Source organism: Triturus cristatus, chromosome 4_1 (genome assembly GCF_964204655.1).
Source record: "Triturus cristatus chromosome 4_1, aTriCri1.1, whole genome shotgun sequence".
NCBI lineage: Eukaryota > Metazoa > Chordata > Amphibia > Caudata > Salamandridae > Triturus > Triturus cristatus.
The window spans coordinates 630,773,385-630,791,739 of NC_140585.1; the positions used below are offsets into that span (position 1 = coordinate 630,773,385).

General features: G+C 43.5%; 1 protein-coding gene across 3 annotated transcripts in view; it reads right to left on the reverse strand.

Moving 5' to 3' along the window:
* Positions 1 to 18,355, reverse strand: part of NAV3 (neuron navigator 3) — a 1,112,283-nt gene that overhangs the window by 555,214 nt on the left and 538,714 nt on the right. For all 3 annotated transcript variants that reach the window (XM_085653004.1, XM_085653005.1, XM_085653006.1), the window contains exon 9: positions 1,764 to 1,879. In XM_085653004.1, the coding sequence (XP_085509130.1) occupies positions 1,764 to 1,879 (116 nt within the window). The remainder of the gene's footprint in view (positions 1 to 1,763; positions 1,880 to 18,355) is intronic.

The following is an 18,355-nucleotide window of genomic DNA, read 5'->3' on the forward strand; positions in this document are numbered from 1 at the left end:
GGTCAAGACTGATTTGCATATAGCTGGGTCTGAACGGAGGTGGCGAAGTGAGCTAAAGAATGATGATGGATTCAATCCTGATCTGTGACTGGGGGTGAGTGTCTGGAAAGTTTCAGCACTCCGTCCATCATCTCTTTGTGTTTGCATAGTGTCTTCACCCCCAGTATTCATTTTAACATGGGGTTTTGCTCACATCTGTCTACGCTCAAAAGAGATGTTATGATGTATTTCTGTTGCATGCAGAGAAATGAAGATGTCCAACGAGTAGGTCATTACATTGCATTCATAATAAATATGCAACGCTTACTAGCACCCTTCATCATACAGCAAGAGTAGCCACAAAAATTAATTTTTTCTCATCCTGTTAATACAATGTTCTGTTTATCAAAGGAAAAATTCAAAATTTCCACTCGATTATGATGGACATTGATGCAATTATTTATATCCCATTTGGCTAACAGGTTTGCTTTAACAACCTGCAGCAGGCTTTGTTGGATGTGGACTGCACAATGCCATCTAGAACCCAAGTGTGCTACTTTGCTAATAAATGAGTAGCTGCTGTGTCAGTGACGCAGTCAGAAGGTATCCCTCCTATAAGACTGAGTTTAAATATTGTCCTGCCAGAATACTGTGACCAGAATATCGACTACCATAGTTTCATGAAGGTAAGTATTTACGTAAGCATATATTTACTACACTTAACTGCACGTATATACATATAAATTCAAAATGGAGATTCATCTGTAACAATGAAAAGACATTTCTCAAATTGAACATCCATCTGTTGCATTTAAAAGATGTTTCTATGAAATATTCACTATTTAAGTACTCTGTATTGTCTCTCAGATAATCAGTTGTATCTTGTTGTTGGTTAAATTAAGATTTGCCACTAGAAGGTATATATCTCCATTATTGTTGTCTGTCGTATTTTATTTAATATGTCGGCTTTACTTTCCACAGAACTTGATGCTAGCACCAAGCTGTGATTCTTAAGCCCACTAGTATGTACCATGTATACCTTTTGCTCCGAATATATATTAGTAGTGGGGTTAAGAATCACAACTTGGTGCTAGCATCAAGTTCTGTGGAGAGTAAAGCTTACGTATTAAAATACGACAAGCAAAACAAATCAAAATAGTATCAATACAAATCTGTTTTTGTGTTAAAATCAATGCCACCAACACAACGCTTTAAGTGATAATGGCCCTGGAGCCACATGCACTGCTGAGCGTCACTGTGGAGGAAATATGCAAACGTACATGCCGACATTTAGATCATGGCAGCCATTAAATACTTGATGGAGTGATATTTTGTAAAGGCGCATTACTCTGAAGGGCTGCACTGCCTGGCAGCACGTCGCCTTGCATTTGTCTGTCTGTGTGCTGTTGGAAGCGGGGTTCTTATCTCTCCCATTCACATTCATCCGAACGAACCCTGGATGTCAGGAGACACCCTACCTTGGCGTCTGATCGCTGATGAGAAGAGACGGGTGACGCGCAGCTCTAGGCACTATTTCCTGAAATTTCCCATGCATCTGGTAGGGGAAGGCCGCTCTCCAAAGAGGCGCAGTCAGCTCGCATCCCACGATTTACAGCTGAAATGCTCTGACCCATTTTTTACTGTTTCAATTATATAAGTGGAGGTCAGGGGTATTATTTTAAATCCTGCTCTCCCCCTCGAGTAAACTGCTAGACTGTAAATCTCCGTAAGCAAAGAATTATTTGGAGCACAGGAGTAGCCTGTTTGCAAGCGCCTGTACTCACCAGATAGCTCCTCGAGGCACTGCTTGGCAGTCTTACTGTAGGAAGAGTCTGATTTCGTAGGACTCGTGCAAGGGTCACAGAGTGCTGTCGATGTGCTGTCATTTTCAGAGTGTGTTCTGAAACCAGAAAATACAGTTATTGAATACCTAGTAGTAAATGCATATTACTTCTAAGGTACAAATGAAAGATTTGCAAATCATTTTTCAAAACATTTGACAGTGCGCCAATTCCTCATGTCTGCTGTGCCCCAAAATACAGTTCTCAGGTCGCTCAGGTGGCATTCAGCTATACATTCGGCCTTCATTAGGTTGCTGATTTGTTAGCTCCAGGAGTATGAACACATTTTCCCATAGACACAGAATGGATAAAATGAAATGCATGGATACATCTGGCCCATAGCAACTTAAACTACTCGGTTAATGGCGCAGGTGCTTACCAATGGCTAGACGCTTGATGCTGAAAGCACTCTGCATGACATATCGAGCTCAGATCTCAACGATAGCTAAATTTGGCATTAACAATGCTAAGTAATGACACTGCAGTTTCTAGGACGCCTTCATTGACGTTTCAGCAGCGGCCAGTGAGGCAGAGGGAATCAGAAAGATTGTATCCTACTGATTATTGCATTTGTCAAGAAGCCACAATTCCTTCCGTTTGGTAGAGCACTATGTGCTTTTGCTTTTTTCTGTTTAGGTATAAGTAGTCAGCAACATAAAGCGAAGACGTCATTATAAAACCGCAAGAAATAGACTATGTCAATGCAAGAGTGATGGCTGCGCTGCACCAGGAGGGCCTGGGACTTCAAAGCCGCCCAGGCAAAAATGTTCAAACCAGCTGTTTCTTTCACCCAAACCCAATCCATATGCACCCACGCACCCAATCCATCCATCCATCCATCCCCACATCTCCCTCTCTAATCTGTCTCCTCTTTCTTTCTCCATATCCCCCCCCTGTGCATCTGGTAAGGGAGTGAAGAAAGTGACACAGGTCTCGGCCTTCAAACCAAAACCAGCCTGCAATGTCTCCAGCCGACTAGAGAAACGTCATATGCAATATATGGCAGTTCAGTCCTGTGCCGCGCTCACATCAAGTCATTGTCTCTCTCCAGGCATATGGAACAGAAGATGAGTAATATCATCTCCCTTATACAGGCATTCATACAACTCGACATTGAGTGGAAGCGTGGTCCACCTACCATGCTCTCTTCTCTGGGATTTGGAATACATGCTTACCTATTTGATCTTGTTATTCATAGGCCTTATGAAATAGTGGCTTCGTAAACAAAAGTATAGGAGGTTCTTGTAATTATATATGTTATTGAAAATTTGTAGAGCGCTTGTTCACCAACAGGTCTCTTGGCAATAATGTTTCCCATAGGAGTCACCGATTAGGGTGGTCCGGGTCTAGCTGTAAGCTTGGGTGAAAAGCCAGGTCTTCAGCATTTTCCTGAAGTGCAAATGGTCTGTTTCTAGTCTCAATGAGGTGGGTAGAGCATTCCAAAATTTGTGTCCCTGTATTGAGAAACGCGACCCTCCCGTTCTTTTATGTCTGAACCCCGGAACCACCAATAGATTCATATGCATGGATCTTAAGGTGCACTGTGGAGAGTACCTGTGAATGTTTGAGGATATGTACTTTGGGCCAGTACCATGTAAAGCTTTGAACAGGATGCATCCTGTTTTAAACATGGAGCGCTGCTCCACTAGGAGCTAGTGCAGCTCTTTTAGCAGCGACTTGACGTGACAGCGTCTGCCTTGTTCATAGATAATTATAGCTGCCTGATTTTGTATCAGTTGCAGACAGTTTTTCTGATTGCACTGGAGGCCTAGGCATTAGCGAAATCAATTTTTGATAGGATCAAGGCAATGATAATTTGAATGCAGGCCTCTGCTGAAAAACCTTCAGATTTTTCTTAGCTTCCTCAGTTGGAAAAAACAGGCAGAGGGGCCTGCCCCAATCTGCGTGTTCATGGTAAGATGCCAGTCGATATGTATGTCTAGGCTCTTTATCGAATTCTTAGGGGCAGGAGGAGGTCCTAACTCAGCGGGCCAATGGCAGGGGTCCAGTGCAGAAGCTTGTTGTTGGGGATGATGATTTCAGTTTTTTTCAGAGTTTAGTTTTAATTGATTTATGTTCATCCAATTTCTGATGAACAGCATAGCATTCCTGAGGAACTCTTTGGAGTCTGTGGAGTCATTGATAGAGAAAATCAACTGCTTATCGTGAGCATAGTTGTAAATCTGGACGCCCATCGGACGAAGCATGACAATAAGGGGGCAAATATTTACATTAAAGAGGTGTGGGACAGGGAAGAGCCCTGCGGTACTCTGCATTTCAGGTTGACAGTGCCAGATTTGTAAGGCGAAAGCCACACTGACTGTTTCCAATCTTCTAGTAAGGATTGAAAACCAATTTAGGGCAGCACCTCTGAGACCTGTTGCAGCAATACGTTCTACCAAGATGTCATGGTTGATGGTATTGAACGGCGCAGACAGGTCCAGGAGAATCAAGGCTTAAGTACAATCTTCATCAGTCTTTCCTTTTAGGTCATCCATGACCATGAATGATAGATTCAGTAGAGTGGGATGAGCGGAACCCTGCCAGATGTGAGTCTAAAAAAGTTGGTGTCTTCTATAAAGGTGCTGAGAAGTTTGGCTACATGGGTCTCTAATACTTTGGTCAGGAAGGGAAGGAGGGATATACGCCTATAGTTGTCCAGCCTCCGGGGGTCAACACCTTGTTTTTTCTGCAGTTGAATAATCACTGCTTCTTTTAAAGCTTGTGGGACTGTCCCTTGGGTTAAGGAAAGATTCAGTAAAGAGAGAGGGGTCTCTGGGAATGTTGCAAATATTGATGTTTGTGTGTGAAGGGGACAGGCATCATTAGGGGAGCCTGATTTTACTTTGTTTAGAAGTTCCAAGAACTGTTCTCTGCTTAGACTTGAGAGGGTGGTCATGGAGTCGGTGTTGGTATTTCCTGACCGATCTTCCACATCCTTATGATTGGCATCTATGGATTCCTGAATTTTCTTAATTTGATCTAAGAAAAAAGAGTTTAGATCGTTACATAATTTCTGTGTGGCAGGGATAGGAGGGGGTCACACAATCGGGGTTGGGTAGCCCCCGTACTGTGTTAAAAATATCTTTGTTTTCATTATTAGAGTTTAATATTTTGTTGGAGAAAAATATTTTTTTCACCTCCAGAATGGCTTTTTTGTAGGCCATTAGGTTTGTCTTGTAATGTTCTATAGATTCAGTCTAGTAGGTGTTTCGCCATTTTCTTTCTGCCTGACGTGTTCTGAGTGTTGCTGATTTTAGGTCAGCAGTAATCCATTTGGATGCTTCATGCCGCCTGATAAGAGAAGTTTGAGTTTGTAGAGGAGCATGAATGTTAATAGCATTCAGTTGCCAATTTGTAATTTCTCTCTCCAGATTATCTATATTGTACAGGCTTACTGGCAGCTTGCGGTTCAGGGTGTCACATAGGAATTTCAAATTTATGTGATTCCAATTCCTACATGAGCTGTTTTGATGGGGCGCAGTTTTGGACAGACTAATGTCACATACAGTAAAGCTTATTATATAATGATCTGACTATAAGCAATGGTGTATTTCTAGATTCGGAAGAATGAGATTAATATACCAGTCTAGGTCAAGTGTGTGACCTTTGATGTGTGTAGGTACTTAGATGTGCTGTGTGAGGTTATTATGTTAATATTATTTCTACTTTGTGACAGGACACCCTGTGTAAAAATATAGTCCTGGTCATTGGTGACATGAACTATTGGGCTAATGAGGTAGCAGGGGGAAAGAGCGCTCTTTCCCCCTGCTACCTCATTAGCCCAATACACATAATAATATGTAGTCTGAATGTGCTGGAATTTGACTGGCAGACTTTCCTTGCACCAATGTGGTGGAATTCATTCCCCACCGAGGTGGCAGGGGATAATCTACCATCTTTGTATCACTTTACTACAGAGTTGGAGGTGTCCTCACCAAAATGTCTACATATACCATGGTCCCCAAGCAAATCCACTCTATTTGGTACCACAGATAGAAAGGGGGAGATTTATTTCCCCACTAGTTTTTTTTTTAAATCGGACAGCAGTGGATATATATTTGTGGACCGTCAAGCATATATGCTCACCGTCTTTGATAATTTAGTGGTGTTACCTAGATCCCTGTAACTAGATTATGGTGGCCCCAGCTATTTGAGTCTCCCGCTCCCTTTAATCCTGCCTGTGCTTGAGGCCGTAAGCAGTTCTGTGGTGTTATGGTCGCCAAATGCCACAGGATGTCTAGCCAAAATTCAGGGTGGCTGAGATCAGTGGTAGCTCTTGTGTGATAGTTTTCCATGTGTGATAAAGTCGTGTTGTGAAAGCACACTGTTGTGGTTGAACATCACACAGATTGTTCTGCTTTCAGGCCACCTAACCACAGCTGTGACAGTATCGTGCTGGGAAAGGAGGAAGGAGGGTGGTATTTTAAAGGAGATTTAATGGTTCTGGAAAGGTCAGTGAGAATGTAATACATCCACCTTTAATAAGTGTCTCATTTCCCACACAACTCTTTCTAGACTCACTGGACCCACACAACAGCAGACAGGTAGTAAAGGAATCAAGAGAAGCTACATTTTATAAGGAACAAAATACGCTCAACTGTGCCTAAAATAGTACCATAATTCCCCAACCTTATAGTTGCAGCTGTCCTGCATCCTCGTTACTCTATTTGGTTATAAACCTCCTTAGTGTGCGTAGGGTTTCTTCTGCAATGGGAGGATGGTGCGTGTTTTTAAGCATCTGGAAAGGTCATGGAAGAGGTAGAGGCATTCAGAATGGGTGCGAGCATGGCACTGATGGGTTGCAGTCCTCTGCAGTAGGCATTGTCGGAAGCAGGTGTCCCATGGGGCCCCAGAGTGGATGGACCTTATGGTGGAAGTGGCTTCTTATGGAGTGATGATGGGCCATGTGGTTAGCATTGGTTTTCTGGATAAGATTGGTGTCTGATCCAGTTGCAGATTATAGTTGCTGTAAATGGCAGCGATTTTGTTGCAGGAGAATTGAGAGAGGTCGTTGGAAAGGTCCTGCGAGGGGGTGATAGAATTGAAGGCGACTGCTGAAAAGGTGAAATCCTTCACAATGGTGAAGATTTATTTGTTTCTGTTGGTGCTGGCATAGATGCGGTCTGCCAGAGTCGTGCTTTTGGTGGTCCGGATAATTTGGTGGTAGGGTCAAGGGTGCTCCAGTACTTGTCAGAGATGCAGTTCCAGTTCCAATGGGCTGGTCTTTCGGTGGTGCATGCGCATTGGACTGGGACAGGGAATTTGAACTTGACAAGTGCGCGGTATGTTGAGAAAACTGGTGTGGGCTCATCGTCTCAGACGTTGTCAAAGGTTCTGTGACATGGGTAGGTCTCTTTACTCGCTGAATGAGGCCCACACTTCCAAGGTCTTCAATGAGTGTCTTTTAATAAGAGTCAGCATGGTCTTCCATGTGGAAGTTCAGGTCTTTTCAGTAGGATGCAATTGCTACAGTCAAGGGCAAAGAGTGCAAAGAAGTCTGTGATGGTGTTGGTGAAGTTGGTGCATGATCCCGGTGGTCTGTAGATGAGAGTGCACTTAGGAAATGAAGTTGGCACTGATGAGGAGCTTGAATGACTCGTGTTCCAAATTGGAGGATGCCTGTCTGTGGAAGTGGTGCAGCTGATTCCTGTGGATGTTGATTATGATTCCGGCTTGTGAAGGTAGTCTTGCCTGGCGATCTTGTAGTCTGGGGATGGCAGCGGCGATGTCAGGTGCCAATGCAGGGTTCAGCCAGGCTTCTGTGCAAATATCAGGAGATAAAAATGTAACATATGCTCATTCCTTCATGTATAGTTTGTCACAAATAATAGTAATAGGGTTCCCGCATCTACCATGACATCCAGGATCACCACACACTTTATTATCTTGCATACTGGATCTCGTCTTTTATTTTCTTAATTCGTAGCAGAAATCACTTTGATTGAAAGCACCACCATGCTCTCGTTTCCCTCTTCTTCCAGTCTTTTTATCATGTTAAGACCAGGCTTGTTAGTCACATATACAACTCAACATACTTTTGAGGACTTGTGCAGTGTCATATTTTGCGACATCGACATTTTGTTATAATGTCAACTTGTTTATTATGAGTATTATTATGGTAAATTTTTAACTCGCCTTTTATAGTATTTATAATATATCTAAATGGTATTCCCCTTTCTTGTAATCCCCCTATATTCATCCCCAGCCGGTGTATTCTTACAGTTAGACTTTGCAGCCTGCCTTAGAATATTGACGTTGCTTCGATCCTACTCTGTCAAACAGGTGACAGAGAGAGATGTAATGGTGGAGAGAGGAGATGCACCAAAAAAATACTTGTAGCATCTTACTGTGAAGTGTCATCATTTAAACACTGGTTATATTGCTAGGCGTAAGGGGTCAGAAGCTACCATCTACTTGCCTTCTGTGTGACCTTCACCTGTGCTGTCCTACTGCATACCTTACAGAGGTCCTGCATGTTTAAACCTTGTGGTCCCTAAGGTTAAAGTACAGTACATCGCTTTGCCAATGCTGGGATGGAGCTATTCTTGTGCTACCTCCGTTTTCCAGTCTGCGGGGTCATCCAGCATTGAGGAAGTCAAACTGAGACCTGTGAGTGAGCTCTGCCTGTGTCCAGTTCTTCTGGTCAAAGCCCTTATCTCTTGCTGGAAATTGTTGTTTCATCATCCTGGCATGAGGCCGCCTTTGTTTACTGCAGTCCGCCTGGGTATATCCTTACCTCTTACAGGAATCGTTACTCCCGGCATGGTGCCACCAGTGCTGTACTGCTGCCACAAACTTCCAGTGTCTTCAGTCAAGGGTGGCATTCCTCCTTCTGAATAGACACCATCTTGATGGCCCACTCCTGGAGTTCTCCCCTGGGCGTGCCTTGGAGGCATGTCGCCCAGCTCCCTGCAGTGATACGCATACCAGGAAAATTAATGCTCCTTGGGGCGTGTCTTTAGGTGGGCTTACCCAGTCCCTCTTCAGTGATATGCACACCACTCATGTTGAACTCCTAAGCAGGCAAGTCATCTAAGGCAACCCGCACACCAAGCAGTTCCTTTACATATTTGTCACATATCGCAGCTTTTCTTTTTCTTGATGTGCACATTGTCCAGTCCTTGGAAACCCTCAATAACAAGGCGAGCTACCCAGCAGTGATAGGCTTACTTTGGATTGTTCACCTCCATATTTCAGCGGGCATTTCCTCAGCGGTGACTCGCACACCTCCACCAGCTTCAACCCAAAGGCAATGGTACCTGACACGATGATGAGCATACCAAGGTTTTCCCTCAAATTTTAAGCGCAATCCATTATATTTTCCTCAATTGTGGGGCTCTTTGCTTCTACGGTGATACGCACTCCACCAACTCCATATTCCTTAAAATTCAGCATTCTCAGTGCATGTTCCTTCATATATTTAGCACACATCAAGGATCATCTCCTTTTTGAAGAGTGCATTGCCCTACGGTGATACGCACACCACAACACTTCTCAGTGTGGTCAGCAATTGTAAGGCTTTTTACCCTGCAGTGATACGCTCACCTCGGATTACTTATTAGGATTCATTTCTTTGTGCGCTTAGTGATTTACCTCAGAATCTGGTGTGACCTTTCTAGATTTCTACAGGCACATGTTACACGCACATGTCTAGCTCCAAGTGTGCATTTCACAGAAGGGGTTACAACTATATTGTGTGAACTTTTACGGTGATATTCATCATTTCCTCAGTAATTTGGTGCACCTTAAGTTCTGTTCCACAGAGACTCGCACACACTAGCCTCATCATGTGTGTATTTTCCTGGACATTTACAGTAACATGGATATGTCCTATTGTGCATTGTATTAGTGTCACCTACAGTTAATGCTTATCAGTAATGTTTATACCTACAATCTTATATGAAAAATGATCACTTCTGGATGTTACCAAGCTTGTCATGTTTACATTATTACATTTAACACTGTTTACACCCTTTGTTTTTGCATTTGACATGTTGCCTTACTTGCTGTAAGTCATAGGCAAGTGTTTACTGGTTATCCCATATATCTCTTATGATTGATATTCATAATATTTCCTTTTCTTTCATTGCCACTTTTCTTTGCTTCATAATAGCAGCGGCAAGCATGTCACAACCTGCACCATTTTTAAATGAGTTATGGGAACCTAATGTACCTTGGAAGGAGAAGCTCTTCAAGTCCTATATAATAACTATCAGGGATGAAAGTCTCAGCCCTATAAGAAAGCAACACATATTAATTTTTTAAACATTACATTGACCCAGAGTTACGACCTGATAAACATGCTGATGATGATGAAGACAACGATGCATACAAAATCACTTTATTAAAATTAGAAAATCACTTTGGGGACAAATTCAATATAGTACTTGAATGGCACAAATTCCTCAGCAAAGCCCAGGGGCAAACAAGAAAGTGTGACCAACTATGTAGCTGTACTCAGGGGGTTGAGCAAGCTATGTGAATTTGCAGAGTTGAATGACTCTGTTATAAAAGACCAGCTAGTGTGTTGCACAAATAATAACAAAATACAAGAGAATTTATTACAAATACAACCCAACCTTCAGCAAGGCAATAAGATAGCAAAGTCTCTTGAACAAACAGCCATGTGCTTCAAAAAAATAAAAACAAGAACCTGAAAATGCTATGTGCAAAGTAAAGACTTCCAAAGTTCTCAGTCAAACAATTGATTTGGAAAACAACAAGCTTCCAAGCAAAAGAGTATAACTCTACTAACCATGTCAAATGTGTATCTTGATGGTAATCTTATAAAAAAGTTTGCGGATTCTTGCTCACCATTTGCATTAATTAACTCTTCTGACTTTGAATCTATGACAAATAGTAACTGTAGAAAATTACTCACAGCTGATATATTACCTAGTGGATCCCATTCCCCTTAAAGAGATGGTTAAGACAAGCATCACATTAAAAGATTGCTCAACAGTAGGAAAAGTGTATGTAGTGGAGGAAGGTTCCAACCTTCTTATTTGGCAACATCAAAAATAATTAGGGATCAAGCTGGATCCCAATAACCCTGAACAAATATTACAGCGGTGGCCCCGCCATTAGGGTGGACCAGCGTCACCCCCTGCTGCCAGTGCAGCAAAATTGAAAAATGAAATGGCAATATAATGAATTGCTGTTTTATTTTTCACTGCTCCCAGCCTTAGCAGTGTTTGGGGGTGGGGCGTTGCTGCTGACCAACAGCAGGGGAATGGTACTTACTCCATTTACACTGTGCATGTCACTTTGGTAGGCTGTCTTGTGACGGCCAGCCTGTCATGCGCACTGTAAACCTCTCCACCTAGCTGTTTCTGACAGCTAGGTGGATACTGGGCAGAGGCCGCCTGTGCCTGCTGGAGCTTCGAGGCAGCCCACTCCAGCCAATCTATGCGCTGATCTCATGCTGCTCATCTTCAGCATGAGAGCAGCGTCAGGATTTGCAGAAGGGAGTTGCCTGAGGCTCCATGAGTTGCAGTTGCGCTGACAGCATCTAAGAAGAAAGAAAAGACGAGGAGAGCGAAACATGGAGGAGAGCATGCGTAAGTAAATGTGTACATTTTTTAATCATCTTTTTGGCCCCACTGGGTTTGGCTCCCTGTCCCCTCAACACCCCTTCAGTGTTGAAGGTCACCGCCTGCCACTGAAGCCTTAACCATGAGCCAGTCAGTCACAAGTCAGCCAATATGCAATGAATTTCACAGAAAAATTAAGGACACTAAGAGATTTCCAGCATAAAATTAAATTGAAATCTAATGCTACGCCAGTAGTGCATAGACCTAGACCCATACCACATCTGATATGGGAACCTTTAAATAAGGAGCTTACACGATTAAAATATTTGGGCATCATACAACCCATAGAGTGTTCTGATTGGGTAGCCCCTGTTGTCATCAGTAAAAAAGCCCATGGGGATGGCATCAGGTTATGTGTAGACCTACACAACCTCCATAACAACATTTGGATTGAGAAACACCAGTTACCCCGCATCCATGAGATGCTAAGCACGATGTGAGAAGCAACCTGCTCTAGTGTCCTGGACCTCTTAATGGCCTACCACCAGGTAGAATTACACCCTGAATCGAGATGGTTTGCGGCATTCACTAGACCTATGGGCACATTCATGTTCCGCAGAAAGCAGTTCGGACTTGCAGCGGCAGTCTTCTAAAAGATAATGCAACAGATCCTGGATGAGATACCTAAAATTCTATGTTTCTACTACAATGCCTTAATCTATGGGGCCACTGCTGAGGAGCATGACATGTTGCTGAGAAGAGTACTCCAACTCAAAGATGCAGGACTAACTTTAAAAAAGAACAAATGTCAAAAAGGGGCTAGTGCAGTTGCATACCTTCGGCACACCATTTCTAAAGATGGGTTAAAACCCAAAATGTGCTTACCAGAACCCATTAGGAACGCCCCAGCTCCAGAAACAAATGAACTCATTCTTAGGACTTGCATAATACATGGCAAAATGTGTCAAAAACATTGCAGACATAACAAGCAACCTCAGGGATCTAATAACAAATCACTCACACTACAAGTGACCAGATGAACACCAATACTCTTTCGAGAAAATAAAAGAGGCTATACTTTCTGCCTTACTTGTGTCATTTCAAACCTGGTAGAAAGACCATACTCTCTCAGATGCCAGCAACAGCGGACTTGGCACCAAATTATCCCTAATCATTGCAGGCAAGGAAAGGATTATGGCTTTCGCCTCACGTACCCTCACTAAATCTGAAATTAACTACCCTGTGGTTGAAAGAGAAGCCCTTGCATGCTTCTGGGCTGTACATCATTTTAATTTAGTAATGTGGGGCCTTCAATTTAGATTTCCACAGACCGTAAAGCACGCACATATATGTTCAGCTCCAAAGGATCCTTCATCAGTACCCACTGCATAGCAAGATAGGTACTGGGCTTAGAGAGCTTCTATCTTAAAGTAAACTATGTTCTAGGCAACCAAAATGAGGAAGCTGAGATATCTAGAGCCCCTTTAAATAAGGAGGAGCAATATGAAACTCTAGAGTACCCCATACTAGAAACCAATTTGTCTGCCATAACTTCCAAGGAGTGGGAAGAGTGTGTTGCAAAGGATGATTCATTAATTGAACATAAAACACATACTCTGCAGGGGTGGCCCGAGTCTAGCTGTGAGGCGAGTGATGAAATCAAAACGTTTTGGAAAGTCTGACATGAAATCAACCTAAACCAGAACCTATTACTAAGAAAGGCTATAATAATACCTCCTGTGGACATAAGGATCAAAGAAAAAAATCTGGTACACTATATGAAGGCCACCTGGGGAGGAGTGTAACCAAACGGAGACTTCGGGAACTTTATAGGTTTCCCAACATGGATTCCATGGTGGAATCCTAGGTAAAAACTGTACTGCTTGCGCCAACAGTGACAAATCCAAATCAGTCTGCAATGTTCCATTACCACCTCTTTCTATCTCGAATACACCCTAGGAGAAACTTGCACTTGACATCATCAGCCCCATAAACCACAAAGATGTAACAAAATGATTTTGCGTTTGTCTTAGTCGATTATCATTCCAATTGGATAGTTACAAGAATGGTGAATCAAATCACAAATCTCTTGAATTTCCGGAGAGACATATTCACAATGGAAAGAATACCATCTGCTATAGTTACAGTTAATGGGGTACAATTCACTTCTACAGCTATGACAGACTTTCTAAATAAATTAGCTATCACTCACGTCAAGACTGCCTTGTACTGTCCCAGGACTAATGGCCTTGCCGAAAGAGTGAATAGAATGCTCAAAGAATGCATATAGCATGCCTATGTCAATCACCTACAGTTAGGGAGAGCCATACAAGACATGCTTTGGGCATACCACACTATTCCCAACCAACTCACCAGGATATCAAATATTTCCTCTCTTAAAAGAAGAAAACCTAGCACAAAATTATTTTTAAATTTGATAGGGGAAGGAAAAAGAGTAGAGCATAGTTTATTGGCTGCAAGAAGTTAAAATCATATCACACCAAACCAAATACAAGAATTACTATGACCACAAACATGGCACCAAACCACAAAAATGGGCAGTGGGTGAATGGGTATACATTGAGAAACCTACTGGTAGAAACAGTGACTTCAAATTCTTTGAACCTATGCAGATTGTTGAAATTATACAGGGTGTAGCAGTAATGGACAATGGCCAGAACTGGAGCATGGACAGCTTAGGCAAAGACACACCACCGGACAACAGCATAACCAACGATACCATCACCACACCCAACTATCACGATCGCCCAACCACCAGTAATTCCAAAAGCAAAAGGCACAGAAATATACCTAAGTGGCATGAAGATTATGACATGAAAAAAATAACAGAATTAATCAAATTAATAAAATCAATAGTTTCATGTTGCAATGGACGACATGTAAGGAACCTGAATTTCCCCGCAATACTACTTAAATCATCTTTAGAACCTTTTTCAGTCTCGATAGCCTCTAAAAAAAATCCCAGACAGTAAGAGTAGATATTAACTGTGGCATGTCAGCAAAAAGTATGTAGCCTTCTGCCTCCAAGCAGTTATAAAGCATTGATGGCCTCCTTATGTGATAAAAAGAAGAAGCAAATGAAGTTTTGAAGCCTGTATGCCAAGCAAATCCAGCAGATACACCCAGTGAGATAACAGGCCTGCAGTAAGGCGCCCCGATTTCCAAACAGAGCAGCCAGTGGGAAAGGGGCCGGAGTGCGTGCCACGGTGGTCTCCTGGAGAAGCCCCTCCCATGTCAGCACAAGCGGGCTGCCAGCAAAGAAGCCAGACCAAAACCTGCCTGACTGCCAACTGCACCACGCAGCAAGGGTTCACATTATTGCCATAAGGGTCCTGCGTCGAAATCCCCGTCGGCGGCCGGATCCCCTTCTGTGGACCCCGACTCTCCGGAAGCACTTACCTTGTACCTGACGCCACTGTTCTGAGGCTGCTGACCTGCCGTGAGGGGAACGGCGTTTCTGAAGACTATCCCCGCCTGGAGGGCTGTGATTGGAATCGTACAGCCGTGAGGGGAACGGCACACGAAAACATCATTCCCCAGAATCCCCTGCTACGGGCGCCTGCCATCTGCATCATCAGGCAGCGCCCGGGGGGTTAAAAGGCTGACAACAAACCCGCAGCGTGGGACGCGCCCGGGCGAAGCCCGGGCCAAGGCTGGGCCCGTCCAAGGCCGAAGGAGGCCGGACTGGGCCATATCTCTTGATCGCTGACTTTGGGTTAGTCTGCTGCCTGCCCCCTTTGCTGTTTGTGATTATATTGTATGACATTATATGTAAACATTCAGTCATAAGCTGTGCATAGAGTGTTCTATTTTTTTTTAATTTTTTTATTCTTGTTTAGTTTTTAATTAACTCCCAGAAGTGGAGCAGCCCTTTTAGTATTCCTCTTTTTAACTATTACTGTTGTTCCAATCATGGGGAAACACTCTAAGCCTTCATCGAGCTGCCCAATGACTAGGCAACTTGCTAACTCAAACCCCCCGCTTCCGAGCCTTACAGCCATTGACAAAATGCTTCAGAAAACAATTGGGGTGGTTGCCACAGCTATTGAAAATACGGAAAGACGGCTGTCTATCACCCCGGCATTTTCTTTGGCACCCCCTTTTGACGATAGTCTGGCTGATTCTTCTTTAATTCAGATGGATATGGAAGCAATGTCCTCCATGTTGCCTTCGTTTACTCACCTACCTTGCGCCCAGGTGATATCAGATGAGCCTGAGCAAGTGGAAGATGGTCCTCTATCATCCTCTCTGGTACCTATAGTGGTGTCAAAGAAGTGGGCAAAGCTAAGGAATAAAAAAAAAACTGAAAACAAATAAAATGGGTAAATACTCTGCCCCTTCTCCAGCCAGGCCTGTCCCTTTAGATTTGGCTCAACGCCTATCTATTTCAAGTCCGCCAGTTTGGGCTACTGATCTATTAATAGATTTACAGTCGCATATAGATCAGTCCTAAAATGTCTTTCTAAAAACTCTGTCATCTAAAATCGATAGACTGGTATCTTTGATCAATACCAAAGGCAATGGGAAAAAGCAGCCAAATCATTTATCACATGATTCTGGCAGCATGGAGGGCGCTGGTATACAATCTATGATCAGCAAATCCACCCCGCAGGGTCCTACTATTTCCTCCTCCCATTCTATTCCATCTGTTTTAGTGCAGCCACTCCCGGTGTTGTCAGTTCCTCTTCCCCCATCTGGTGGTCCTCCTATTCCTCCCAACATTCCCCGAGTTCCTATCGTTCCAGTAGCCTGTGAACAGTATCCTAGTAATAAGGATTATACTTTAAGGAGCTTAGGTGTGGGTAGGCTACCTTCTAACTTGGGTGGGAACTCAGATACACTGGGCTTGGTTAACTCCTCTTCCCTTCCACAGCTTCCCCCCCGAGGCTGCACCTTATGTGGCCGTGCTTACAGGAGTCCCTCCCCTAACTAATGATAAGAGGGAAACATACTTCGAATTAAAAAATAAAGTTATCCACTGGTTGTCTAAAAACAGACCATTGAATGGAGTAGGTCGGGGGGGAGATCCTTTTTGTTCACAGGGTTTGCTGGCTGGGGACTAGACCTAAGGATATTGGTGGGGACTGTGTCCTAATTAACTTTAGGGACCCAAGAGTAGTTGGCCACATATTGGATTTGGGAGGGAAGTTCAAACTAGGTTCCATTGACACCTGCCATTTGGGATATTTTTATACCCATCCTTGTGCGCCGAACCCTGTGGAATTACCCTATCTTCACCAAGCCACTTATAATTCCCACTTCAATATCCCGGTTGCTAATCGTTTCGACGCACTTAGTTCTGTGGATTGACCACCATCTCTGAGGTATACCAAAGGAAGACACATGCTTATGAAAGGGAGTTTGGCAAGGGGTGGCCTAAGTGGGGAGATGGTTTTCTCCAACGATGCATATGGTATTGGGACAGGATCCTCTCCCACTTCCTTTCCGTCCCTAAGCAATGGCCCCACTCAAGGGCTCCCCGAGCCGGGTTCTCCTGATCAAATTGCGCCTCAATCTTTTACTGTCTTTTCCAGTCCCCCCATACAGCCTCCCGCAGACATCTAGTAGGGTCCTGGAATGTGGCTGGACTGGAGTCTAAACTTTCTAATCCAGAGTGGGGAGAGCTAATGGACAATTATGATATTTGCCTATTTCAAGAAACATGGCTACGGCACATTCCAGTGAGGGTGGGCTATGCGTCCTTTTTTGTTCCTGCGGTTCAAGGTGGCAGGGGTAGACCTTCGGGGGGGTTAGTCGTTTGGGTTGCAACCCATCTAGGTTGCTCAGTAAAGCATATAGAATCACAGTCGTTACTTACCTTCCCTGCCGGATATTAGCTGGCTGTACTAAACGTCTACCTGCGTCCTTATCCGGTACAGTTGGGCTTATTGATTCTGGGAGCCTTAGATGATATTTTACACTCTCTTCCCCCTGTGTCCCATAAAATAATAGGTGGCGATTTTAATTGCCACTTTGAACCTCTCCCTGGGATTCCCTCAGTTACTTGTGATGAGGATGAAAATTAGAAAATCCCAGACTCTACTATGTACCCAGCAAAACGTCTTCACCCTCTGGCCCTGGAGATTAATAAGTTAGTCATCTCACATTCCTTGAGGGCTTGTAATGGCAGACTCCTTCCTGATGTTCCGGGTTCTTTTACCTTTAATAGACCCGGAAATTGTTCGACAATTGACTATATTTTGGTGAATGTTGAATTTTGGGGTTTCTTAGCAGCCTTCTCTGTTATACCTAGGGTCGATAGTGACCATAATTTATTGTCATTGGAACTGGCAAATAATATTGGTGGTAGTTTAGTTCCTCAGGGCCCAGTATTACCAAGTGGTGAGAACTTGGTGCTGGCTCCAGGAGGTAGACGTATTAGGTGGACAAGGGTTGTGACTGACGAGGCAAAACTTGCAGCACTATATCGCAGTGTTGCCTGCTCCCTGGAGGAGGTTTCCCACCTATTGGTGATATTTTGCAGAATCACTTTTCAGACCTGCAGGACATTCACAATGAACTTCTTGGTGGCTTGGGTAGCTTTTTTTATAGCTCTTCTACACTAAGGCCAAGGATTCCATTGACCGATCATTGGTATAATAAAACCTGTAGGTTGGCTAAGTCTGCCTTGATTAAAGAAGTAAAAGAGGGTACTCAGTTAAGCATTAGAGTTTCGAGGGCCTATTATACTATTTTGATCAAAGAGGCTAAGTCTGAGTGGGAGGATTTAAGGTGGCAAAATTTGAAGCAAGCACTAGAAGATCGTGATTTGAGGGCCTTTTGGAATATTGTACGTACAGGTACGGCAGTAAGTGCCCCTGCCATTATTCCTAATCTCAGCGAGGAGGTTTGGCTTGCGCATTTCAAACCTTTTTACTCACTTAGCAATTACAACGGTAGACTAGACCCAGACCCAGTAACCCAGCCTAATGCCATTGAAGTGGCTCAAACTGATTATGAAGATCCGGAGAGTCGATC